The sequence below is a fragment of the Triturus cristatus genome, chromosome 2_2 (genome assembly GCF_964204655.1).
Source record: "Triturus cristatus chromosome 2_2, aTriCri1.1, whole genome shotgun sequence".
NCBI classification, from domain to species: Eukaryota; Metazoa; Chordata; class Amphibia; order Caudata; family Salamandridae; genus Triturus; species Triturus cristatus.
The window spans coordinates 846,960,417-846,986,835 of record NC_140582.1 but is presented as its reverse complement, the minus strand read 5'-3'; the positions used below and the strand labels follow the sequence as shown (position 1 = coordinate 846,986,835).

Below are 26,419 nucleotides of genomic sequence, written 5' to 3'. Positions count from 1 at the left end.
CGCATCCATCCAAAACATCATTTGTTACCTCCTACACCTATACCGATGCAATCTGGCGTACACCTCTATACGTGTCCATTTGACCGCAATATCAGCCTATCTACAAACCAGGCAGCACCTCTCTCTATTCAGAGTGCCTGCCATCAAAGCATTCTTGGAAGGACTCAAACGAGTCATTCCACCAAGCCACCCACCGGCTCCAATGTGGAACCTCAACCTGGTCCTCACACGCCTGATGGGTCCACCCTTTGAACCTCTCCACTCATGCGAGATTCAATTCCTCACCTGGAAAGTAGCTTTCCTGGTAGCGATCACTTCTTTAAGAAGAGTTAGTGAACTCCAGGCACTAACAGTTCAAGAGCCATTTATACAGGTTCATGCCAACAGGGTCGTACTACGTACCAACGCCAAATTCATGCCCAAGGTAATATCGCAGTTCCACATGAATCAAACTATTGAACTGCCCGTTTTCTTCCAAAACCCACAAACTGTCGCGGAAAGGGCACTCCACACACTAGATGTCAAAAGGGCCCTCATGTATTACATCGACAGGACCAAACCCTTTAGGAAGACAAAACAACTGTTCGTTGCCTTTGCCCCACACCACAAAGGTAACGCCATCTCCAAAGCAGGGATAGCCAGATGGATAGTTAAGTGTATCCAAATTTGTTATCAAAAGGCAAAACTCACATTAACTATTCCCCCACGAGCCCACTCAACACGTAAGTTGGGGGCCTCCATGGCTTTTCTAGGAAATATTCCCTTGCATGATATATGTAGAGCAGCCACCTGGTCCACTACACACACATTTACCAAACACTATTGTGTAGATGTGCAATCAAAACAGCAGGCAGCTGTAGGACAGGCTGTTCTCAAAACCCTTTTTCAGACCGCTGCAGCTGGCACTGGTAGCCGCCGCTAATAGAGGGCACTGCTATATATTCTATGCACAGATATGAATTCAGCAGCCCACATGCCTCGAACTGAATATGCTACTTACCAGTATGCATCTGTTCTTGGCATGTAGGGCTGCTGACATTCATATCGCCCTCCCTCCTCCCCGGCGCCTGTAGCAGCTGCAGCTCTCAGAATTACTGTAAGCATGGTCATCACTTTCTGTATCTACTCCATCACTGCCACAATGGCGAAAAACAATCTGAGGATGGAGAGGATGCCCATGCGCACTGTAGTCCAGGGGAGGAGTCACCTATCCAAGGATACTTCGAGGACTCTTCCAGGACAACAACGTGCAAACATCCGGACCCAACACTAGGCGGCGATCTATGCACAGATATGAATGTCAGCAGCCCTACATGCCAAGAACAGATGCATACTGGTAAGTAGCATATTCATTATTGCGCCGCCTGCGCACTTAAAGATCCTTGTTCTTTCAAGATGTGTTCCATTCTGTCCAGTCTCTTGGTCGATTGCGCAGTCCTGTCTTCTATATCAGATAACGACTCCTCTGCCACGTCCAGACGCCTCATGCGCCTGGATCTTTGTACCCATGGATTCAAGAGTTTTTAGCGAGGGAGTCAAATCGTCCATCCAGTGCCTGAAAACCAGCTCATTTCCTGGAGCTATTCTGCTGGAGGGGTCATAGAGGCTGCGCCATGATCTGGGCTTGGGCCACATTCTGCCATGTCGGACCTTCTTACGCGCTTTGGTCCAAGTTTTTCAAACAGGAGTTTTCTTTGTTTCGGGTTCTTACGGCCCATGTCTCCAGCAAGTGTATGGGGTTCAGGTGGGTAGCCAAGGATGCCAGAGGAATACTGCAGGAAACACCACCTGAGGCCTGGCTAGGAGCGTGCCACCCAGTCGCCGTCACCACTCCAGGCCAACTAATCACGCCAGTCGGCAGATCAGCACCCTCAGCCCTCCAAGCTAACCAGTATCTGCGTGGGGCCCTCAATATGTAGCTGTAATATGCCGTGCTCTCACAGCATAGAAGGGACTGAAGAGCGATAGTACGACAGATTCAGCATTGGTGTAAGTTCAGAGGGGAACCAGGATTTGAGAACGCAATGACACTGTGGGCCCTGTACCAAATGTTCAATGGGACCAGGGTCTGCTCATTGCCATACACTCACATCACGAGGGTGGCTGCTTGAGGCCTTGTAGTTCAACTGGCAAGGGTTTGGAAATCGGAATTCAGCTTAAACTTAATGCGCTGTCTTTGAAGTGTGGATCATAGACAGCTGGGCCGCTGTTTGCAGGAGGGTTTCGTTGGAGGCGTACCTGGCACTGGGGGCACCAGCTTGTCTCAGGCTCCCTCCAGACTCAGATATGTGAGCCGCCGTAATTTTCTCCGCTGCCGCCTCCCCAAGCACTCATCTGCCTCAAAGTCTGGCAGTACCCATCCCCACCTCCGCGCCCAGCTAACTCTTGGCACGTCGTAGGCGGGGGGGGAGGAGCAGAGACGCACCCAGGACACTCTGCTCATGCAGCGTCCCGATCCAATCGAACTGCCGCGCTGGGGTCATCAGCTGCATCTCAGCCCAGCAATCTCTCGGGCCGCAATTTTCTTCTTCGTCTCAGTTCAGACTCTGGTCTGTGCCACACTCTTCCAAAGGGTCTGCAACGTCCATGTGAAATCTGCAGTTATGCGGCACCGCTCCCGGGAAATTGACGCCGATCACCAGCTCCACGTCGTAGAATATGGGATTATGAGATAATAGCGTTGGTCGGCTGGCAGAGCTTCAACGCAAAGCGGCCATTCTTGTCCCCGGCTTGGCCACGCCCCCAATGAGGCATAGCTTTGAGATTGCAACTTCTCGTGGGGAGGCAACTGCCTCCTGCCATTCTTCGTCATCCAGCTCCAACCTGTCCCTCTCCCATTGTTCCTGTAAAGATACAAGAGGATCTGGAGTGTTGAGTTTTTTTTTATATGTAAGGGAGATTACTGTATCTGGCAGGTAGCCATCAAGCAGTCTGTCCTCCAGTGTAGAGGATTCTGAGGTAGAGGACCAATCTGGAAGGTTCGATTAGAAGTGTCTGACTTGCAAGTACCTGAAGTATTCAGTGGCAGCTAGTTTGTTTGTAGCGAGAAACAATATCACCTTGCCTGCCTCCCAGAGATCTCCGATCCATTACAACCCAATGAAATCCCACTTGTCAAACCCTTTTGTTGCCCTCCTGTACAAGGAGATGCGGTGTCCATTTGAGTCCCCTGATGGATGGGCTGTGTTTTCAGGCCGCTAACTGCTCCAGGGCTAGGGCAAAGAGCAAGGGGGAGAGCGGACAGCCCTGTCTAGTCCCTCGTCCAAGGGTGAAAGCCTCTGACAGCTTGTTAAGTGCTACTTGTGCCAGTGGGTCAGAGTAGAGGAGTTTAACCCATCCAATGAAGCCGGGGCCGAAGTCCATCTTCAGGACAGCGAATAAGTACGGCCATTCGATGGTGTCAAACGCCATAGTGGCATCCAGAGACACCACGATAGCGTCCTCCCAGATTGTGGCCTATTGCCTCAGTGTGCTGTGCAACCGATTTAGACTCAGAGCGGTGTTTCAGTGAGGCATAAAGCCGGATTGATCGGTGTGCACCAATTTACAAATGACCTGGTTTAGCCAGGTTGCCAATATCTTAGCTAGGATTTTGGGTTCTGCGTTCAAAAGGGAGATGGGCCTATAGGATGAGCTACCATTTTCAACTTGTTAGTAATCACCCCAGAGCTATTTGTGCTAATTTAGGACTGTTTTTCCTCTGCATATTTGCATTGCGTGGGATAAGCAATCACAATTGTTCGTAGATAGTTAACCTGTTCAGGCCAGCTGCTATCCAAAAATGCCCCTCAAGCTGGATTTCATGACCTTTATCATGTAGCTGGTGACTCGGAGGCCTATGTATTCCAATAACCATTTGGTTGCCTCTTTAAGATGGACATGGCAGCAGATTCATGGACAAATGGTTCAGGCACCCAAGGATTTTACAAACTGTTTAATTGAGGATTTATTTAGCTGGTGTCCTCAAGGACAAAGATCCTTTGCCTTGTGCCCCTCTTTCAGATTTGACTTTGTACAGTTTAATTTAACTCTGTTGACATCCACCCATTTGGCCTTCTCAATTGAACTCCTTTAGAGGTATTGACAAATCAGTCTTCCGGATTTGTCAAAACATGACATCAGTGAGTATTCAGGCCAGATAGTAATTCTAAGGTTAAGACCCTGATTGGGACGACTATGTTCTAGCACACAGACCAGAACTAGCTTCCTGAGATTTGCCACCACTTATTTATAGCTTCCACATGTTGGTTGACAGCAGAAGAATTTAACCTGTTTAGTCCTTGTGGAGAAAAATCCTTTCTTAGAAAATTTAAGGACATGGGTATTCCATAAGGGCTTATCCCAGAGCTTTCTTACATCAGGAAAGAGCATGTCTTGAATGTGCAACCCAGCTTAAAGTTTCTCTCTTCAATGAGAGAAGCAAGGTTCCTGGTAGTTCTAGTTTGTCTGCTAAATCTGGTTCTGTGGACTGTCATGTCAGTCACAGTTCAAGGGCAGTCTAGAAATCCGTCAACTCCATTTGTTCATATGGGCAAGATGCTGGATCCTCTGGGGAAGGAAAATTGAGTTTTTGCTGTAACAGCATTGAGAATAGTAAACACTAGTGCACTTTGGGCATGAGAGCTCTTGTGCTTAACCCTTCTTATATTCTTGAAAGTGACAACAGTGGACAAACTCCTTCATAGACATGTGGAACTTAAAAGCCCAGCCATGTTGGACCTGGGAGTACATGAGTGGATGACACTTTTTGCATCTCCCTCAGATGCTCCTTCAGGTCTTTTCCAACACCTAGTTCTTGATGTCTTTGAGAAATTGGACCAAGAAATCCTGTGCAAAAGTGGCCGGAGATACGTGGTCTCCCTCTCTGGGGATGATCTTTCACCCTTCTTGCCTTTAGCCGTTACAATATCTTTGCTAGATTCCTTGCAATGTCTGAATGCTATCTTTATGCACATGTTTAGTTTAACTAAACGTAGTGTCATTGGTCCAGATGGGGCGGGGGAGGGGGGGTGGTGTCTTAATAGACTAAACCATTTTCGGGGGGGGGGGGGCAGGGAGGAAACCTTTCCAAAGGAGTAGAAGGCATAAATGTTCGGACCTACAAACAAGGGCTTCACCACTATTTACATGACCACTATTTGACTTGACAGAACTCCCAATGATGGGTATGGTCCAGATTAAGTGCACTCGTACAGGTCCATTATTTTGAGCAGAAATCCTGTCTCTCCTAGACTGTGTGCAGTATGACAGCCACATGGTGTGGCTCTACAGTGATATGTTGGCACATTGCATCAAAACTGTCTGAGCTCTTCCCTCCCTGGGGGGTGCGGGGGCATCCATTTAGACACTACGTTTCGTGGGAACACATGAACCTAGTACAGTGGAAGCAGCAAATCCTATGAATGCAGTCATCTACAAGATTGTGCAGGCCCTAGACCTGACTCGCAGCAGCACCAGATCCTAGTGTCGCACAGTATTACTTAGTCAGAACGGATTTAATCCTGCACAAAGATGCAGCAAACGAAAGGGAGGGTCTTCTGGATGCAAACTGTAGCCAGGCACTTCAAAATTAGCTGCCCTAGTTGGTCACCTGCAAATAAGGGATCAAACGATTACATGCAAACGGGTACCGCAGTTCATGCTGCTGGCCAGTATATTTATTATATTTGGAAGTTACCATTTGTAGAGTAGCACTGCATTTTTTTTGTCTTCTAAATAACACTGCCTCAAGCTTCTGCTTTGGTTGGGGGAAGAGTGCTTCTGGACTTGCTTGTGGTTGTGTTGCATGCAGTTTCCTGCCCTCCGTTCCGCTGCAGAGGTTCTGTTTGAGCATAGGGAGCAGGAGATTTCAGAGCCCACTTTAATGCCATTCTTACCACCATTTTGGAAGGTTAGCGCTCCCTTCGCCTTTAGTGGCATGCCAGCGCAGATGTGCGATGGGTGCACTGCTGGCGTCCTGAAGGCCAGTCTGTGCCTGGAAGGCGCCAGGACTCCTGGTTTGTTTGATGGCAACCTGCATCTTCTACTCCAAAGTATAAGATACAGGCTGGAGCTTCTTGTAGCCCGAAGATCTCTGGAGTGCAGAGCCAGCAAGCCTTGGAAACAGCAAGTCTACGTCATACAGATTTGGCCACAACGGTTCTGACTAGGGACACTGGCCTCAAAATTGCAGAGGACAGGTCAGGCCTCGTGGTTGCAGAACCACCACTTATGTTGAGCCTTTCGAAGTCTGTGGGACGTTTGGAGCAGCAGAACAGTCGGCTGCATTGTTGCGGGTCTCCTTTGCTCCAAGGGAGATCACTTCAGGTGTCCTTGATGCCCACAGGTGCCTTCCTTGATGCAATCTCTGTTCTAGGTTAAGTCCAAGTGAATAGACTGTGAAGAGTGATGTGGTTTCAGGCTTGAGTTTTGTCCCATGATGAATCTAAAGAGCCACCCACAGGTAAGCCCTTAAGTAACCTAGGGAAAGATTGGAATGACTCTGGGATCCCTCCAGGAGGAGGTGCTGGACTGAGGAAGGATACTCTCATGCCCTTTGTTTAGTTTCCTGCCAGAGCAGGAGCCAAAGGCTCCCAGAGCTGGTTCAAACTGCATTATTGCAAAAACAGTTGATTGACAGAATGCAGAACAATGTCATACATTCACCCCAGTACAGAGATCTGGACCTAAATCCATAGTTTTTTGCTCGCCAGTCCAGTTTGAACCCAGCCATATGCAAATCAGTCTTGACCCTGTGCCTCATGGGAACAGTCTAGCCCGAACTGCCAAGCCAGGTCCTCCCTGGACTGGCGTGGTGAGCAAAATAATTATGGATTAAACCCAGATCTGTGACTGGGTGAATGTTTCGCTAATATGCAACATTCCGTCCATCTTGTGTTTTGCTGTTCAAACTGCATTACGCAAGAAGGATACCAAATGTGCCCTTCAAAGTATGCCTGGTGGTGCTGGCAAGTGCCCCAGCCCAGTACCCCAAGTTCTGTCTGGGAGGTGGTCACACCTCCCTGTGACTGGAAACCTCTTCTACCTTCCCCTGCTCGAGGTTGGCTCTGCAGCACAAGGGCAGAATCCTGGCTGGCTGGCAGCAGCACTAGCTTGCTGCCAGATCCCTAAAGGCTGTAACTGGGAGTAATTGGGGGGGGGGGGTTATATGCTAAGATCCCCTCCCATACATGGGATACTTCTAACACTTAAATCTTTGTTTGGGTAGGATTCCAACGTGTTTGATACCAGGTATGACTGGTTTCAGTGCAGCCACTATATAGTTGGGAGATCTCATAATGACTGATGGCCACTATATGTATTTTTTTTTTTTTGGAGAGTTTTATATAGCGCAAACTTGACTAGAATTGGGTATCGGAGCGCTTTACATGGCATCAGGTTCAGGGCATGTGGGCTGCTGAATTCATATCTGTGCATAGATCGCCGCGTAGTGTTTGGTCCGGATGATTGCACATTGTTGTCCTGGAAGAGTCTTCGAAGTATCATGAGATAGGTGGCTCCTCCCCTGGACTACAGTGCGCATGGGCATCCTCTCCATCCTTAGATTGTTTTTTCCGCCATTCGGTTCGGGTGACCTTATCTTAGGTCAAGTTCGGAAACTTTAGTTTAAGGACAAAAGGCCTTTAGATCTCATCGGTACTGTTCCCGTTCGGTATCGACCAGTTTCTTTAGTGTTTTAGCACCTTCTTCGCGGTTTTCGGATCCGCTTTGGTCCGAACATCGAACTTCGATCGATGGAATCGGACTCCCTTCAAGAGATGTCCCTTATGCCACGCTAAATACCCACACATCGACGTCCATCCGGTATGCAACAAATGTCTCTCACCGGATCACGAGGAGTCAAAATGTATGGCCTGCGCCCGGTTCCGCTCGAAGACTCTCCGGAATCGACGGGCAGCGAGATTGGAGGCACAGCAATCGGCGCCTGCCCCGGCTAACATCTTTAGCGACGAAGACGCCGAGAGCGTAGAAGACGTAGACTCCAGCCACTCTTCCGAACACGACTCCCGATCGGAAGACGACGATGAGGTGATCTTTGAGGGCGAAGACTTAGTCTAAGAGGTAGGAGACTACGATGAGGCCCTTGGGGCCGAGGAAGATGGCTCCAGCGAAGAGCTAGGCCAACCAGTCGATACGGAGGCAGAGACTACGTCGTCCGGTCGAGGGATCGCCTGCGGGCCTTACCCAAGATCAATCACACGGTTCTTCGGCCCGGCCTCGAACGTTTCACAGGAGCCATTATCGAAGATGACTGTATTCCCTTCAGTGAAACCGAAACCGTTCGTCGCTCCGGCTCCATCGAAACCGAAAGTGAAACTGGTTGCGATCGGCTCGAAGCCCTCCACTCCTTCGACGCCAGCAAAGATCATCGGCACCGACCGCACCACAAGAGATTTCGGTGCTGAGCTCACCACGACTGGTTCCGGCGCTGAGCCAAAGAAGGCCCTCGGTCCCCACAAGGCGCCTCGGCCTATGGCACCGTAGATTACGGCCCAACCCACCAAGGTCAAGGTGGCCGACCCGTCTGCGTCAACATCAGACTGCAGCGCCTGCAAAATCATCGACTCCGAGCGTCGATACCTCCCTTTGGATCGACAACCCACAGACTGGAAATAAGTCTGATGCCGCTTCGAAGCTTTACCTCCAAGGTGCCGATCGGTTCCAAGGCGCCATCTGCGTTCACTGTGCAACAGGTCTCAGCATCGTTGCAATGCATCAGAGACCGGGCGACCCTCCACTCTACGTCGGGTCCCGAAACGCACAAGGCCGCAAAATCACACTCGGCGCCGGCGCACATCACATTTGGACTGCTGCCACCCATGGCGCCGAATATGTTCGAAATCCGGACACGTGTCCGCCAAACAGTCCCTCGCCACTGGACAAACCGATATTGAGCCTTCGCAGGCACACTTTATCAACGCCGACACTGGTAGGCTGATGCTCCGCAAAAGGAAAATCACGCCAGAGAAGGGCTTGGACTCATACAAGATTCCTCTGAAACACAAATTGCCAGCAGGTTCAGAACCAGTGCTTCATGGACACTTTCAACCCTTCCATCAGGATCTGCCCTCCTTTTCTCCTACGCATTCAGAGGCAGACGCAGTAGAGAACTATATAGGGGATGATACCACCTACCCTGGGGATATCTATCTTGATGATCACTTGCAAGACCCGGATCAGGCATGGGATGACCCCACCGACCAAGGTAACGCACCAGATACTCCTGACACGCAGCTTTACAATATAAAGACATCTCCCACAGAGGACACTGCTGCCTTTAATGCCCTCCTAGAACGGGCTGCTGCCAATCATGGAGTGGAACTCCATTCTGACACTGTAGAAGAAGACTTCTTAGTGGACACTTTCGCCTCCTCTGAGAAAACCGTCAAAACTGGCAATGTTGAAGGGAGTTCTAAAACCTGCAAAAGACATTTTTAAAGAAACAACCAGGGCACGGGTGCTAAACCCCAGAATCGAAAATAAATACTAGCCCGCACCCGGAGACCCTATGTACATTAGGGGTCAGTTACCTTTTAGACTCCATGGTTGATGCTTATGCTCGCAAACGAGCCCATTGACAAACGACGGGTGATGCTCCTCCCCCCGACAAGGAGTCAAAAGTGCTGGAGACATCAGGCAAAAGGATAGCAGCGCAAGCGGCAAACATCTGGCGCATTGCCAACACCCAGACACTCCTGGCCCGTTATGATAGGTCACACTGACACTAGAAACACTGCTACAACACTTGCCAGATGAATACAAAGAGGCAGCAGAGCTCCTTATCAGAGAGGGACAACTCCTTACCAATGCGTCCATCAAATGCGCACTGGATGCAGCCGACACTGCAGCAAGGGCGATCAACACAAGCGTAATGTTGAGGAGGCACGCATGGTTAAGAATCTCAGGCTTCAAACCTGAAATTCAGAACAATATCTTAAATTAACCGGTCAACCCAGACTTTTTATTTGGCCCCGAGGTTGACACTACCCTCAAATTAAAAAAGACACAAACTGCAAAATCAATGGGGGCCCTGCAGTCGCAGCAGTTTCGGAGTGGCTCCTTTCGTTGCCCCGGGAATAGAGGAGCAGCTAGAGGTCAGGGGTCCCAGCAGCAGTACAATAAAGGGGGTACGCAAAGTACCTATGATAAAAACAATAGAGGTGGATATCGTGGATCCAGCACCAAAGGCAGAGGACGTGGGTACGGCAACACCAGGTCCTCCCCCAAAAACAAACAGTGACGCCTTCTCCCTGCCCGACCACATAACACCTGTCGGGGGGGGGGAGACTCCAACAGTTCCTATCAGTCTGGAAGTCCATCACCACAGACAGGTGGGTCAGGGAAATTATCCAGTACGGTTACTGTCTAGAATTAACGTCTACTCCACTCAACATACCGCCAAAGCACCGTCCTATGTTAGTAGAGCACTTGGCATTATTGCAGCAGGAAGTACTAAGTATGCTGCATAAGGGTGCAATAGAAGCCGTGCCTGTCGACCAACAGGGGACAGGGGTGTACTCTGTACTTCTTAAACCCAAAAAAGGACGGTTCGCTCAGATCTATACTAGACCTGAGACCCCTCAACCACTACATTCTGTCAGAGCATTTCCATATGCATACCCTACAGCAGGTTCTACCGCTACTCAGTCAGGGAGTCTTCCTAGCCACACTGGACTTGAAAGATGCGCATTTCCACATACCCATACACCCATCACACAGAAAATATCTCGGGTTCACTATTCAGGGACATCACTATCAGTTCAAGGTTCTCCCCTTCGGAGTAACAACGGCACCCAGGGTCTTTACCAAGTGCCTAGCAACAGTGGCGGCACATCTACGAAGACAGCACATTCACGTCTTCCCTTACCTGGACGACTGGCTTGTTCAGGCAAAGTCAGCCCAGCAATGTGCCAGCCTCATGTCCCTCACCTTTCACCTTCTTCACAGTCTGGGATTCTCACTAAATTACCCAAAATCACATCTCCAACCCGCACACGTACGACAGTACCTGGGCGTGACCATAACACTCTGGCAGCCACAGCTCAGCCAAATTTAGTGAGGATCAACAGCATGCAACTGCTGATCACAAAGTTCAAACCTCAACACTCCCTTCCTGCGCGAGTGTTCATGCAGTTGATGGGCATGATGGCCTCCTGCATTTTCATAGTCCCGCACGCGAGACTACATATGCGCCCGCTTCAGGCGTACTTAGCACGTCAATGGAATCAGGCTCACGGACAATTGACAGACCTAGTGTTGGTGAGCGGTCGGGCATACAACTCTCTGCATTGGTGGAATCCACAAAACCTTTGCAAGGGCCGACCTTTCCAAGAGCCTGTTCCACAAATAATGCTGACGGCGGACGCCTCTCTCCAGGGATGGGGAGCTCATGTACTCAATTACACAGTGCAGGGACTATGGACGACACAGCAAAAGAAGATGCACATCAACATTCTCGAACTGATGGCAATCTTCCTAGCCATGAAGGCATTCAAAGTACACTTATGCAACAAAGTCGTGTTTGATCCGGATGGACAACATGACTGCCATGTACTACATACAGAAGCAGGGAGGAACACACTCCACAGTTGTCTCATCTGGCTCAGAGCATGTGGAAGTGGGCCATTCAAAGGAACATATTCCTCATGGCGGAACACCTCCCAGGCAAGAACAACCAGATGGCGGATCTGCTCAGCAGACACAGCCACCAGATGCACGTGTGGGAGCTACATCCGTCAGTACTCCAACCGTACTTCCAACAGTGGGGTCATCCAGAGATAGACCTATTCGCCACAAACAAACGCAAAATGCCAAAGCTTTGCCGCCAGGTTTCCACATCCACAGTCACAGGGCAATGCGATATGGATGAACTGGTCCGGCAGATTTGCGTACGCTTTTCCCCAGCGCCATTAATACCGCTAGTGGCACGCAAACTGCGACAGCACTCGCTGACACTCATCCTAGTTGCTCCCACATGGGCACGCCAACCATGGTACACCACCTTTCTAGAACTTTCCGTGGTGCTGCATCAAAGGCTGCGGATCAAACCCACACTTTTAACGCAGAACCATGGCGAAATTCAGCACCCAGATCCGCAACAGCTGAACCTGGCAATGTGGCTCCTGAAGTCTTAGAGTTTGGCTACCTAAACCTGCCACCTGAATGTATGGATATCAAGGAGGCCAGAAGACCCACCACCAGCTTGCTATGCGGCCAAATGGAAGAGGTTTGTCATTTACTGCAACAACAATATTAACCTGCTTGACGCATCCATTCAAAACATCTGTTATCTCTTACACTTATACCGATGCAATCTGGCATACAACTCAATACGTATCCATTTAACCGCGATAGCAGCCTATCTCCAAAACAGGCAGCACCTCTTTATTCAGAGTGCCTGTCATCAAAGCGTTCTTAGAGGGACTCAAACGAGTAATTCCCCCAAGACACCCACCGGCACCTGTGTGGAACCTCAATGTGGTCCTCACCAGATTGATGGGTCCACCTTTTGAACCTCTCCATTCATGTGAGATTCAATTCCTCACCTGGAAAGTAGCTTTCTTAGTGGCAATCACTTCGTTAAGAAGAGTTAGTGAACTCCAGGCACTAGCCATTCATACAGGTTCACGCGAACAGAGTTGTACTACGTACCAACCCCACATTCATGCCTAAAGTGATATCGCAGTTCCACATAAATCAGACTATTGAACTGCCTGTTTTCTTTCAAAGTCCACAAAATGTCGCAGAAAGAATGCTCCGTACACTAGATGTAAAGAGGGCCCTCATGTACTATATAGACCGAACTAAGGGCTTTAGGAAAAGAAAACAACTTTTCGTTGCCTTTTCTCCACAACACAAGTGCAACGCCATTTCCAAAGCAGGTATAGCCAGATGGATCGTTAAATGTATTCAAATTTGCTATCAAAAAGCTAAACGCACATTAACTATTCCCCCACGAGCCCACTCAACACGGAAGTTAGGGGCGTCCATTGCTTTCCTAGGAAACATTCCTTTACAGGAAATATGTAGAGCAGCCACATGGTCCACTATACATACATTTACCAAACACTACTGTGTAGATGTACACTCAAAACAGCAGGCAGCTGTAGGACAGGCTGTTCTCAAAACTCTTTTTCAGACTGCTGCAGCTGGCACGGGCAGCCGCTGCTAATGGAGGGACTGCTATATAATCTATGCACAGATATGCATTCAGCAGCCCACATGCCTCGAACTGAATATGCTACTTACCAGTATGCATCTGTTCTTGGCATGTAGGGCTGCTGACATTCATATCGCCCACCCTCCTCCCCGGCGCCTGTAGCGGCTGCAGCACTCAGAATTACTGTATAGCATGATCATCACTTCCTGTATCTACTCCATCACTGCCACAATGGCGAAAAACAATCTGGGGATGGAGAGGATGCCCATGCGCACTGTGGTCCAGGGGAGGAGCCACCTATCTCATGATACTTCAAAGACTCTTCCAGGACCATGTGCAATCATCCAGACCCAACACCAGGCGGCGATCTATGCACAGATATGAATGTCAGCAGCCCTACATGCCAAGAACAGATGCATACTGGTAAGTAGCATATTCATTACGTTACATGAGGACACGCATTCATCTTTTATAGGCACGGGGAGATTAAGTGATTTGCCCAGAATCACAGGATGTTCAGCGTCATTGCCGAGACTCTAACCAGTTCCCCAGGTTCAAGGTCAACCGCTCTAGCCGTTCAGCCATATTAAAATGGCTGACCACACTTGCAAAGCCTAGATAATCGTGTCTGGGGTTTGTAGGGGTGTACTGCTCATGCAGGGACACCCTCACACTTGTAACCAAGAACCTTGCTTTCAGGACAAAGGCCTACCAAGTGCAGTGGCCTCAAATATAAGAACTTGTATCTGTCGCGAGGGCAGCTATCACCCACTCACAGCCTGTAGTCGGTGTACCCCTGTGGGTGGCACAATACATTCTCATGGGAGACCCCTGGTGTACCTATACCCTGGTACCATATACTAATGACTTAAAGTGGTACACCAGTAGCCAATTATGAAGGTTCATTAGTATTTACCATGGTAAATTTAGGGAGGAAGCACAGGGACTGGGATCCAGTCAGAGTAGTCAAAAATACTTACAGCATAAAAGTTGGGGGTAAACATGAAAGCTGATCCTACAAGAACCCTCGGCTGAGTAGTTGAATGCAGAGCAGCTAGCATTAAAGCAACTAAACTGCTGGAGTGCCTTTGGTGCAGAGTGATGATCCTGGTCACAAAAGTGACTTAAGGCAGCAGAATAAATGTCTTGCTGTAAAATTTACACTAATAAAATCCAGCAGGTCCAAGATTCTTCCCACAAACTTGGGGTGGCGAAGTCTTTCTTTACTAAGCAGTTTCTGCATCCACCACTAACTGAGGATGGCTGCATCAGCTGACTCACTTCCTTTTTGGTTAAGATAGCAAACATTTATGGCTCTCTACCAGCTGAACCTAGAGGTGCTCCTTGCTTGAACATGTGGTTTGAACGGTTTGAGTACAGCCCAAGGTTGAATAGCTTCAGACCTATTGATGTAAAAGAGTTAACTGCCGTATAGGAGTTGGTAAAATGAGCTTCACATCTAGGCTCTTCTTCTCAGGGTGTCGTGAAACCAGGGTTGGAGGTGATCCACCCAGTTTTAATTCAATTGTTCAACTCCGGTCACTCCACCAGAAGGTTGAAGCATTCAGTTGTGGTTGCTCTCTTAAAGCCACTGTTGGATCGAGCAAACCGTTAAATTATTGGTGGTTTTCACTCCTCCCACTCTAGTAGGCTTAGATCCTGAAGGAATCTGGAGTGGTGCTGCTACAGCTATAAGTGGAAGGGTCGCAGACCACTGGCTAGTTGGAGGGGAGAAAGGTTCAAGGAATCTAGAATGCAATGATTGTGTAAAGGTTGATAGTGAGCCTAAACATGAAGGGACATAAAACTCAAATCTAGAGGAGACCATAATGAATCTTTTGAAGGATTCTGGGAGAGATGTCATTTAAAGGATATGCTTGTTAAAAGTGGTCTGGCCCAGAATGACTATTTCTTTCGTAGGCAGTTTTTCCACCCATACCATGAAGAGAGCCGAGGTAGAAATGCTTGCTGTTCATGTAATCGAGCCCTAAAGAAATTATGCCAGAAAGGGCAAGAATGTTTGGTAAAGTTGTCCAAATAGAGCGGGGGGGGGGGGGGGGGTGGAGAGGAAAGAGTCTCCAACCTTTTCTGTAATGAGAGCTACTTCTGATCAGTGAAAATAGGTTTGAGCTACTGAAGGCCAAGTAACTTGCTCAGTTACAGAGGCCCCCTTGCCCAACTTCATTGACTTTAAACCTAATGTCCATGTAGCCCAGTTTGAATAAAATACTGTGACTAAGGGCAATATGATGGAGCTGCCATGTGCATAGTCTGTGGGATGTATGAATTTATGTGATTGGGGTATGTGTGTGGGTGACTGAGCCTGTCATGTGGCACAGAACATACCTTTCGCCACATGTGGTACCGTTGCATGTATAACAGACAACCATTTCTCTAAAATGGGAGAAAAAGTGAAAATGTTCAGCAAAAATGTACATAATACATTTTTCTGCTCTTGATGGTACAATTTTCGTCACTTTAAATTTCTCCCATTTAAAAGAAAATGACTGGGTTTTTCAGTTATAAATGAGGCACTGTATCAGCCACTAGGAGCAAGATGGTAAATGTTAACTTTGAAAAGGGAAAATATTAAAATTAAGAGTTAACTTAATCATAAAAGCATTCCAAAATGTAATTTTGTTCTCATGCTCCAATATTGAGTTGAGTGACGTTTTTAAGAGTGTAATACTTCAGTGCTTCAGTTCTCAACCTCTGACTTACATGGGTCAAATCTGAGTGTAGCACTGCTCACAGCCTTCCCTCAACTTTAAATGGAAAATGCAGAACCAACACTTATTTATTGCTGTTTGTTAAAATTCCACTCGGGTGGGAGCTTCGATGAAGGTTTTTACAAGCTACTGGTAGCTCACGATCAACTGGTTGAAGACACCTGGTCTAGCATGTGCCATGTAGCAGTAGGTGGATGCTCTTAGCGAATTCTAAACTGCCATGAGTGGGGAAATTAGAGGCAGCTACTTCTAGATAGATTTGATCCACAGAATGCAAACTGCCAACTATTCACAAGGGATTAGTGGGGCCTACGGACATCAGGAGAACCACTTTCAATGGTCTAAAATTTGGCTATGCTTTTCTGGCATTCATTGGTTCCCAGGGTCTTTATTAAAAGCCAAGGAAGGGTTATGGTGTTTTCCTACTCGATCCAGTGTGTGCTACGCTTTTGGCACTAATTTGTCGGACTGGTCTGGACAAGCTGATTCAGTTCAAGACCAATGCAAACCTCCTGACAAAATAGATGAGCGCAGCATCCCAATCGATCCATCCATATCACTACTTTGTTTCTCCAAACTTAGAATTTGGATGTTTAATTTTGCCACTGAAATATCAAAGTCCTACAGCTAGCAAGAGTTGATTCTGTAAACTAATCTGACAGAACTGTTGAATTTGGGCAAGGGAACAGGATTGAAATCTACTTTGAATGCATTCAAAACATTTTTTACCATTTAATTTGGTTCAGGCAGGCCTTCATAACTCTACACTAAGTTCATTTAGCAGCCATATCTAGATGCATGTGATTCGCCATCAAAATTTTCAATTTTTGAATATGCCTAAAATTATTTAATGTTCCTAGTACAGACTGTATCCTTCACATAACCACCTGCTTGAGCAGTAATTTTAGGATCCCACATGAGGTCAGTTGGAGCCTATTTCCAGATGCTTTTATGGAACACTGTTTAGGTTCTGGCTATCTGCCAGTTTAGTGGGTTAAACTAGGCTTTCTCCTTTAATAGAACTTTCTTTTGCTTACAGAGGACAATGTCACTTTGGCATAAAGCAAGGGCCGGTTGTGAAAGGCATTCACTTAATTCTTAAATGAAAAATACCTTTTACCAACTCTTTGGTCAACCGTTAATTAAGTATGAATGGGTGCTGCGCATTTCAGATGTTAAGTGATTGTCCAAATACTCTCTCGACTAAAACTGACCTGTGGATTTTCTTGTTCAGCAATCCTGTTTCAAAACTGTATTTCCAGTGAGTTCTTTATGAATGACTGTCATTTCTAGTCTGGACATCTACAGTGGCATGGAAACAAGCTTACAATTTGCAAGGGTGCCACTAGATCAATGCAGAGTTGCAGCACAGGCTTTGACTTGCACCTGTTTGCATTCTCTCAATACTAGTCCAGACTGGAAGGCTGCAGTGGGACAAGTGATGCTTTCGAACCTGTTGCATGCAAAAAACAATTGATGGGTAGAATGCTGAACAATGTCATACATTCCCCTCCGTACAGAGATCTGGCCCTAAATCCATCTTTTTTTTTCTCCTCCCCATGCATTAGTTTAGACCCAGCCATATGGAAATCGGTGTTGACCCTGTTCCCTCATGGTAACAGTCCAGCCCGAACTGCCAAGCCAGGTCCTTCCTGTACTGGAAACGAGCATGCTAGGACCTGTTTCGGGGTTTGTGTTTTTTTTTGCTTTAAGTTGACAGGGTATGCTAGTTTGCCACTGGTTTCAGGCTAGCCTGGCTGATGGGTATTACCCCCAAACCTGTCCCATGATGCTTGTCCTGGTCCAGCGAGGGCCTAGCAGTTCGGGCTGGACTGTGCTCATGAGTCACAGGGTCAATACTGATTTGCATATGCCTGGGTCCAAACTGGGGTGGCAAAGTGAGCTAAAGAATGATTATGTATTCGACCTGTCCATTATCTCCTCGTTTGCTTTGCTCAACCAGTTACAGCAAGCTTCTTTCCAATAATCCCATATTCTATCTGCTTTGGCAGTCCTAATTAAAGCATGCAAGTCAGTGGAGGATCCAGTGCTGACTTGTAACTGCAGGTACCCTGCTGAGGTACTTTTAAATTCTCATGCGACTACCTTCAGTATTGAGTCTTTTACTGCAGGTATGTGTAGTAGATCTGAGCAGCTGATCCTTAAGGAGACAGTGGAGTTCCATCTCTTTACGGGATGGGCTGGAGTTTATGCCATAAAAAGGTGGACAGACTGCATAAATTTGGCAATTTAAATCTTTAACTGTATGCCCTATGCTGTTTATGGAGTGTTTCCAGCCTAGTGTGAACAATTCATGCATGGGATTCGCTGAAACATCCATGATCCAACTATTTTCAGATAAGTAGCATTCTTGCAGACCAGTAACCTTTTTCCTTTCGATGCTAGATGTTTCCAAGGGCAGGTGTTTGGTTGACATTTCCACTCCCAGATAATCTCTTGTTTGACGGAAGTGTTGGGGGTGGGGAGGGAGCGCATCAGTTTGCCAGGCTGGAAGAGTAAGAAGGTGGATGTAGACCTCCATGTTCAGCAGTATATTTTGCAGGCATGCTGTAATTGTTCCAGTTTTACACACATTGAAGGAATTATTCTGCTTGACCTTTTTGAGCAATTAACCAAGTGAGATGTCCCTGTAGCGCTCATTATTGTCCTTCCTAGAAAGCTAAACAATCTGCTCCTCCTATAGCATTCCTAATTGACTACATACTGTAACATCCATCTTTTAACAGGTGAAGGGTCCGTTCTTGAGAAATTTTTGACTGAAACCACAGATCTGGCTCCAGAGGAAAAGGCGCAGCATCTTGAGCGGAATAAGGTAGTCCGTTAAGCATTTGTATTTATAATGTGTAATGTACAAAGAACTTAACTTGTTGGAGGCTCCTGATTCTGGTATGCGGATGTTAGCTATACTGGGGACTCTATGTGGAGCTGACTATACCGGTCAGACCAGTTCTTTTGTAGGAGATTTCCATGTATAGTCATAAGCACTGACTAGTCCCACCCATGTTCAGGTACCCTGAAACACTTTAACCAATATATTTTCTTAAGTGTAGATGTTCGGATTTCTTTGAAGGCCTGTAGAGTTAAAGAAAATATTATGCATCCTGTAGAAGCCTACAATGGCCACCTATTACCTTTAGTAGATGAAGGTGTCAAGAGAAATGTCTGTATAAAAAAAAAATGGATAATGCTTTTGTAAAACAATACACCCAAGGTAAGTACCCAGGAATCCCTTTGATTCTGCGTGATACAGCCGCATGTCCGATAGTCAGTGGGGAAGTCGCAGTTCTAGTTTCCAAGAAGGACCTTTCCCAGTGAACCCTGAAGAAACGCCACGGAAAACAGGTTGGAGAATCCACCCATCCAATGCATACCCCAGGAGCCAGGATACCTACAAAAAGGGAAGCTGGGTTAATAGGTGCAAAGTGATGTCGGAAACCATTGTAGGCCGCAATGAAGGACTTTGATGCCTCTAGAGAGGACTGCTTGAGTCCGGTGAAATCAAAGGGTAGATTAATGAAGATAAACTAAGCAAAGGGGACAGTCTATGCCATTTGGAGGTGACCAGGACGCATGGAAGAGCAATGCCCGACGGTTCAGAAGTGTTGACAGGGACCTTGTTGCTGCAGCTGTGAGGACCTGGCGACTCTGAGGAAGACCAGGAGCTGTGTTGCGCTGTCCCACATCGGAAGTCGTGAACCAAGGGGTCGGTGTCCAGCAGGATCACCAACAAGCCTTAGTAGCTGCGACTGTCGTGGAGAATGAAGGAGCAACATTGGGACCAGCACAATAAAAGGGACTCTCCACAAGCAGGAAAGGGAGTCTGCCCCAAGCAAGCAGGGCAGCCCACTGGAGCCGAAGACTCAAGAGGACCTACAGGCTGAAGGCATAGTCTCGGCCTTTCACCAAGAGGCCCACGGTGCAGAGGATGCAGTGAGGACACTGAACTTGGCAGGAAGAGTCTGGAGCTTATTGTAGCCTGAAGATCTCTTGAGTGCAGAGCTAACCAGCCTTGGCAACCGCAAGCAGATGCAGGGCACAGGGTTTGGTCCCAATGGTTCCAACTAGGGATAGTGGCCTCAAAATTGCAGAGGACAGGTTAGTCCTTGAGGGGGTTGCAGAACCGCCACCTGTTGCTGGGACTTTCGAAATCTGTGGGACGTCAGGAGCAGTAGACGGTCTGCTTCATTGTGGTGCCTGCAGATGCAGGGCAGTGAATTCTTCACTCCAAGGGATATTACTTCGGTGTCCTTTTTTTTTTTTAACCGTTTTTATTGCAGAACAATAGGATAGTCAGCTCAAATACATAAGGATCCTGCACCGCAAATGCCAGTGCCGCGTTCTTTTCTGGCCCTAAGGCTCCCATACACAGCTTGAAAGCCCACATCCCAGAGGCCGGGCAGCGATAACATGTAGGTCTTGATAAGTAACCCCGTGCCCCCCGTACAGTTGTTCATCACATTAAGGGATGCCTATATTCCGCTTTTAAATTTTCACCCCCCCCTGCTCCTCCACCCAACCAGTTCCCCTCCCCAGGCCTATCCCCCTGTCTCCCTCCCACCCCACCCGCCTGTGCCCTCGCCTACAACTGGTCTCGGCCGTGACATGCAGTCTTGGGTACGTATCAGAAATAAATGCCCATCTACTGTGTCTGTGTGGGTGGAACTGTCTGGGGACCATCTTCGGTGTACTTGATGCTCAGAGGTCTGAACATCCTTGGAAGTGTGAACCAGGAGCAGTAGGAGTCTTCCATTATGTAGTCTCAGTTCCAGGCAAAGTCCAAGTGTCCAGACAGTTGAAGAGTGACGTGGTTTCAGTCATGAGTCTTGTACTGCGACAAATCTGAGGACTCGCCCAAAGACCAGTACTTAAGTACCCAAAGGGAAGGGTTGAAACAACTCTAGGATCTCTCCCAGAGGAGGGTATGGATTGAGGGGCGGATAGTCTCATGTTTATCCAGTTTGGTGTGGGAGCTAAGGGATCCCTGAATTGGTTTCAACTACAGTATGCAAGGAAGGCCCTTCAAAGCAGTCTGTCGCTGGCAAGCACCTCAATACAGTCTGGTCTGAGAGGTGGTCCATCTCCCTGTGACAGACCTATTCTACCTTCCCCTGCTGGAGCTTGGCCCAGCAGGAGGGCCGAATCTTGTCTGGTCCTTCTGTACATGGGATCATACTTCCAACACTGGCATCTGTGTTGGAGTTTGATTCAGCATATTTGAAACTAAACATGACTGGTTTCGGTGCAGTATATCTATTTAAACTGACTACAGGCCTGCCATTGTAGCCCATGTGTGGGCTCCCATGGGTGGCACAATACATGCTGCAGCCCATGGGAGACCCCTACTGGACCTATGCCCTAGGTACTTTAGTAAGATATACTAGGGACTTAAAAGGGTACACCAATAGCCAATTGTGGAGCTATAACAGTAAGCATTGTCAATTTAGGGCGAAAGCTCAGTGACTGGGGTCCCGATTATCAGGATCCCAGTCAGACTAGTCAAACATACTGACAGCAAGCAAAACGTTGGGATAACAATGAAAGCGGCTCCTACTTCCCTACATGAAGCCACTTCCAGGAAAGCAAGCGCAACTGCTTTTAGGACTCTATGATGGGGCATTGTGGGAGTCTGTACAGAAGCTTGTCAATCTGCCCAGAGGAAAGCTAAGATTTTCTGGAGGTAGTCAACAATTTGATGGTATCAAACCAGTTTAGCATAGAGTATTTGAGGTTTCCTGGCAATGACCACAATTGACACACCTGGGTACTGAATAGTATTAGCAGTGGATGCTGTCTCGTTCAGAAGTCCTCCTACAGTACCACCAAAGTAATCCAATCACCATCTAAATATTAAGCTCTGAAGTCAACCTCTATCTTCAAAAACATGGTGTAAGCCGTTCCTCACCAACAATGGGTAACAGGCATTTATTCCCAATACTTTCTAGTACTGAAAAGAGGAACTAATTCAGACCTATTCTCAACCTCCAATACGCCAACAAATGGATTTGTCTGGAAATGTTCAGGATGCTGTCCTTACATCAAATCTTTTCCCCAACTCCACCAAGGGAATTGGCTTTGCTCCATCGACCGCCATGATGCTTATTTTCACATCCCAGTGGTACAAAAACCTGAAATTCCTGATGCTTGTGGTGGGGCTGGAGCATTGCCAATACCATATTCTAAAATTTGGTCTCCAGTTGGCACACACAACATTCTTGAGTCCTTGAAGTCGTAGCCGTCCATCTCCGGAAACACCAGGTCTTCATCTATCCTATCTAGACGATTGGCTCATAAAGGAGTCCTTTCTGGAAGCACAGCTCCACTTCAGCTGGACATGTGACCTCCTTTTACACTTGGGACTTGAGGTCAGTCACAGCAAGTCAAAATCCATCCCTGTTGAGAGCTTGCATTATCTGGAAGCCTCCATCGATGCCATCCAAGCAAGCTCTTCCTTTGGGGAAGAGACTTTATTGATCCTTCAGAAATGTCACTCTCTTATGACCATTTCATCCCAAGTTGAGGACTCTCTCCTCGATTCTATGGCCTCCTGCATCTTTCTCACTCCTAATTCCTTTCTTCACATGGGACCTCATAAAGAATGCCTAGAGTCCGGGATCAGCTAATGGGCAGTTATGAGACTGGATCCAGTTGCCCCTGCATGCAATGCATTTCCCTCAAATGGTGGTGCTCCTCAACCAATCTGCTTCAAGGAATGCAGTTTAATCAACTGGTACCTTCTCCAGTAACAGTGACGGATGCAGGACTTCAAAGGTGAGGAGCTCACGTGGATCCTCTACAAATACAAGGCATGTGGTCCCCAAGAGATGTCGTATTGCATCAACCTCCCTGAACTTAAAACAGTCCATCTAGCTGTCCAGGCCTTCATCCAAGACTTAGATGCTGCTTGTTCAAACAGACCATGCCACCACAGTGTACTCCCTCAAGCAGTGGGTGGGTGGTGGAGCAGGTGGGGGTAAAGGGGGGGGGGGTGACTGGGGTGGAGGAGGATCAAGGTCAAGGCTGTTGTCACTGGTAGCAGAATCAATGTGGAATTGGTTGACTGCCCAAAACCTATGAATCATACACTCCTAGGTGTGCGGATTGTATATTCGGATGAACAGCGGCAGTTTTCTGCCAGAAAACCACTGATGGGTCTTGCACAACGATTTTCATTAAGGCTTTGAGCTCTGTGTCATGCCAACTGTTTAATTGGCACCTGCACGAAACTAAATGCCATGGCTGTTCCTGGAGTTACGACCAACCAGGAACACTGGGGAATGCTGAATGCCCTATGGATTTAGTGGTCTGGCAAACTTCTTTGTCTTTCCAACAATTTAGCCTGATCCTGCCAATTCTAATCCAGCTGTCACTCCAATGCCACGATACTCATAGCACCAAAGTGGCCATGTCAAAAGTGGTTCTTGGACCTGCGTCACTGGTCAGTGTCCATCTCAAACTCCCTTGCAGACTTGACAAATTCGGAAGCCAGATGGTACACCCCAATCTCTTCCTTCAATTTGGCTGTATGGCACTTGAGCTAGTACAGTATGAACATTTGAACCTGCCACAAGACTGCATGGCGATCATGAAAGAGGCCCAGCAATGTCAACCCGATCCACATATGCCTTAAAGTGGTATATGTTTTGCATTTGGTGTTCCTCAAAGTGTGGACCCTACAACTTGCTAGAAAGATGTTATTCTTCCATACTTATTACATCTTGCAAAATATGGCCTCCAATTCTTTTCATAAGTTCACTTTGTAGCTCTTAATGCATACAAGAATAACTGCTGAAACCTTTTCAAAATCCCAGTCATCCAGGATTTGCTAGAGGCTTTGAAGGTGTTCCCTCCCATTAGGCATCCTTCTCCTTTAGGGGAGCTTAATGTAGTTCATTCCTGCCTCCCGGAGGACCCATTCGAGCCCTTGCACAAGGCATTTCTCCAACACCTCTTTGAAAATAGCTTTCCTTCTAATCACATCAGCATGCAGGGTTAGGAAATCCACGCTTTTCTCTCACGAACCGCAGTCTTCCATTCTTGTACAGTGGTTATGAAAACTCACCCAAAATTTTGCCCAATGGCTTTTTTCAGATTTCCATGTTAGTTAAACCATTTAATTACCCACTATCTTTCAGAACTAATCTACACCAGTAGTGAACACTTTATTCTCTGGATGTACAGTGTTTAAAGTTTTATCTTGATAAAACACACAATCTGCAGATCAGACCAATTATTTGTTCATTATGGTATGGTACGCATTGGTCTAGTCACTTCCAAGCAATCATTTCAAGATGGATTGTTTATTGCATCCTGATATCAAAGATAATAAAATACACCATGCCAGGCCTAAAGTACATTCCACTAAGTAAAGCAGCCACTGCTGCCCTTAATGCAGAATATCCCCATTGCAGAGATTTGCAAGGCAGCTACATTGAGGTCTATTAACACACTCCCCAAATATTACTGCCTTAATTCTGATGCTAGGGCAGATGCTAAAATAGGGCAGGCCTCCCTCAAATCAATTTAAAGGGCTTCTAGGCTTTACTCTGTCTTCGCTACAGGTTTAAGTAGGGATGGACTTGCTAGTCTGTTTAGTGCTTACAACTATACATGGAATTCCCCTACAAGATCAGTTTCTTTTTTTTTTTTTTTTTTTTTTGAAAAAGTTTTTATTGAACAATAATTCGGTTACAAGTATGGGCCTACAACCACCCGGGCCGGCCGCTAGGTACATAAGGAAATACACACATATCAAGGCTGCAGTCCGTTCCCAGGGCACTGCCCCGCAGTGGCTCAAGATAGTTCTCGAAGAACAGCAAGTGTCAGTCCAACAAGAACAGAAACAAAAGAAAAAACAATAAAAACAAAAGGCGAGTTACGAGGGATACCAGTGCGGTTCAGGCTCCCCCCGGGAAACTCCAGTCAGAACATTTGAGCAATCCGCTAAAGAGAGGAGTACCGGGAGGCCGGGGACGGAGGGGGGGGGGAAGGGGGTCAAGGGAGATGAACGTCCATATGTAGTTGTTACAAAAAGCGCCAGGAGCCGTCAAGGGTCAGGGGGACATGGCGATATCAGTGTCTACCAGGGGGGGCGTACAGATGCCTCCGCGATACGCATTCCATTGACCCCAAATTCTACCCCATGCCCCCGGCTTGCCACGGGCCACATACACTGTCTTCTCCCGAAACATACACCAGTCCATATTCTCCTTCCATACTGACACGGTGGGCGGCCGTTGAGCGCCCCAAAGTTGCGCTATATCCCTCTTGGCAATCATGTTCCCTAGGGCCGCCCACCGAGTCTGAGCCGCGTTGTAGTCATTGGGCTCCCACACATTCAGGACACAGCGACGCACCTCCGGCAGCAGCACAACCCCGGTGACCTGTCCCATAACCGTGTGGACCCGGCGCCAGTAGTCCGCCACCTCGCGGCACTCCCAAAGGGTATGAAGAAAGGTGGCGTTGAGCCCGCAGCCTCGTTTACAGAGCCCGTCGTCGGAAAATCCCATCGCGACCAAGCGCGGACCCGTAACATACACCCGGTGGAGAATCTTGAGCTGTACCAACCGGAGACGAGCCGGAATGGCAACCTCCTTGGGGGACGACAGTGCAGACTGCCAGTCTTCGTCGTCCAATTCGACCCCATCCCCAGTCCAAGCCTCCCGAAGGCGCACCAGGAGATCCGCCCGGTGATTAATCAATTTTTTATAAATTAAAGAAATAGTACTATCAGGGACATGTCCGTCAAGTACGCGGTCCTCGAGGGGCGAGGAAACAGGGATCTTGGTCCCCTCCCCGAAGACCGAGAGCAGGGCGTGTCGAACCTGGGCGTAGCGGAAGAACTCCCTGTCGGTCAGCTCGTATTCGGCCTGGAGCACCGCGAAAGTCTTGACCGCGCCCTTGTGCCACAGGTCTCCCACTTTGCTAATACCAATCGTGTCCCACTGGTCAAACCCCTTGGTGGTCCACAAGCTGCCCAGGCGGTCGGAGGCAAACAAGGGAGTAGCACATGTCATTCGCTCACTCCAGCCCATGGCCGCAGTGGCAGCCCTCCAGGTCCGCACAGCAATCTTAGTAGGACCCGTAAGGGTCCGGTCAGCCAGGCGGGAATAAAGTGCCCTGTTGTAGTTCCCGCCGGGAAGCAGGAACTTGTCCATCTCATACGCCGGATTCAAGCCGGGCGCATACGTGGCGTGGTTAATGGCAGATAGCTGCGAGGCCCAATAGTACCTGCGAATGTCCGGAAGCGCGATGCCCCCGTCATACCAGGGGAGAGCGAGCTTGGCAAGAGCAATACGCGCCCGGCCGTTCCACACCAGTCTCCTCTGCAGGCTCTCCACCTCCCGAAAGTAGGCCACTGGGATAACGTCGAAGGAGTTCTGGAGTGCATAGAGGAACCTGGGAAGGGACATCATTTTAAACAGCGCGGCCCGACCCAGCGGGGACAGGGGCAGCCTGCACCACCGGGCCGTGTCCTCACGCAGTCGCCGAAGTGGACGCAGAAGATTCTGTT

At 48.1% G+C, this 26,419-nt stretch overlaps 1 protein-coding gene across 1 annotated transcript in view; it reads left to right on the top strand.

Moving 5' to 3' along the window:
• UCHL1 (ubiquitin C-terminal hydrolase L1) overlaps positions 1-26,419 on the top strand; it is a 504,068-nt gene that overhangs the window by 194,094 nt on the left and 283,555 nt on the right. The window contains exon 3 of the mRNA XM_085643316.1: positions 18,636-18,721. Coding sequence (XP_085499442.1) covers positions 18,636-18,721 — 86 coding nt within the window. The remainder of the gene's footprint in view (positions 1-18,635; positions 18,722-26,419) is intronic.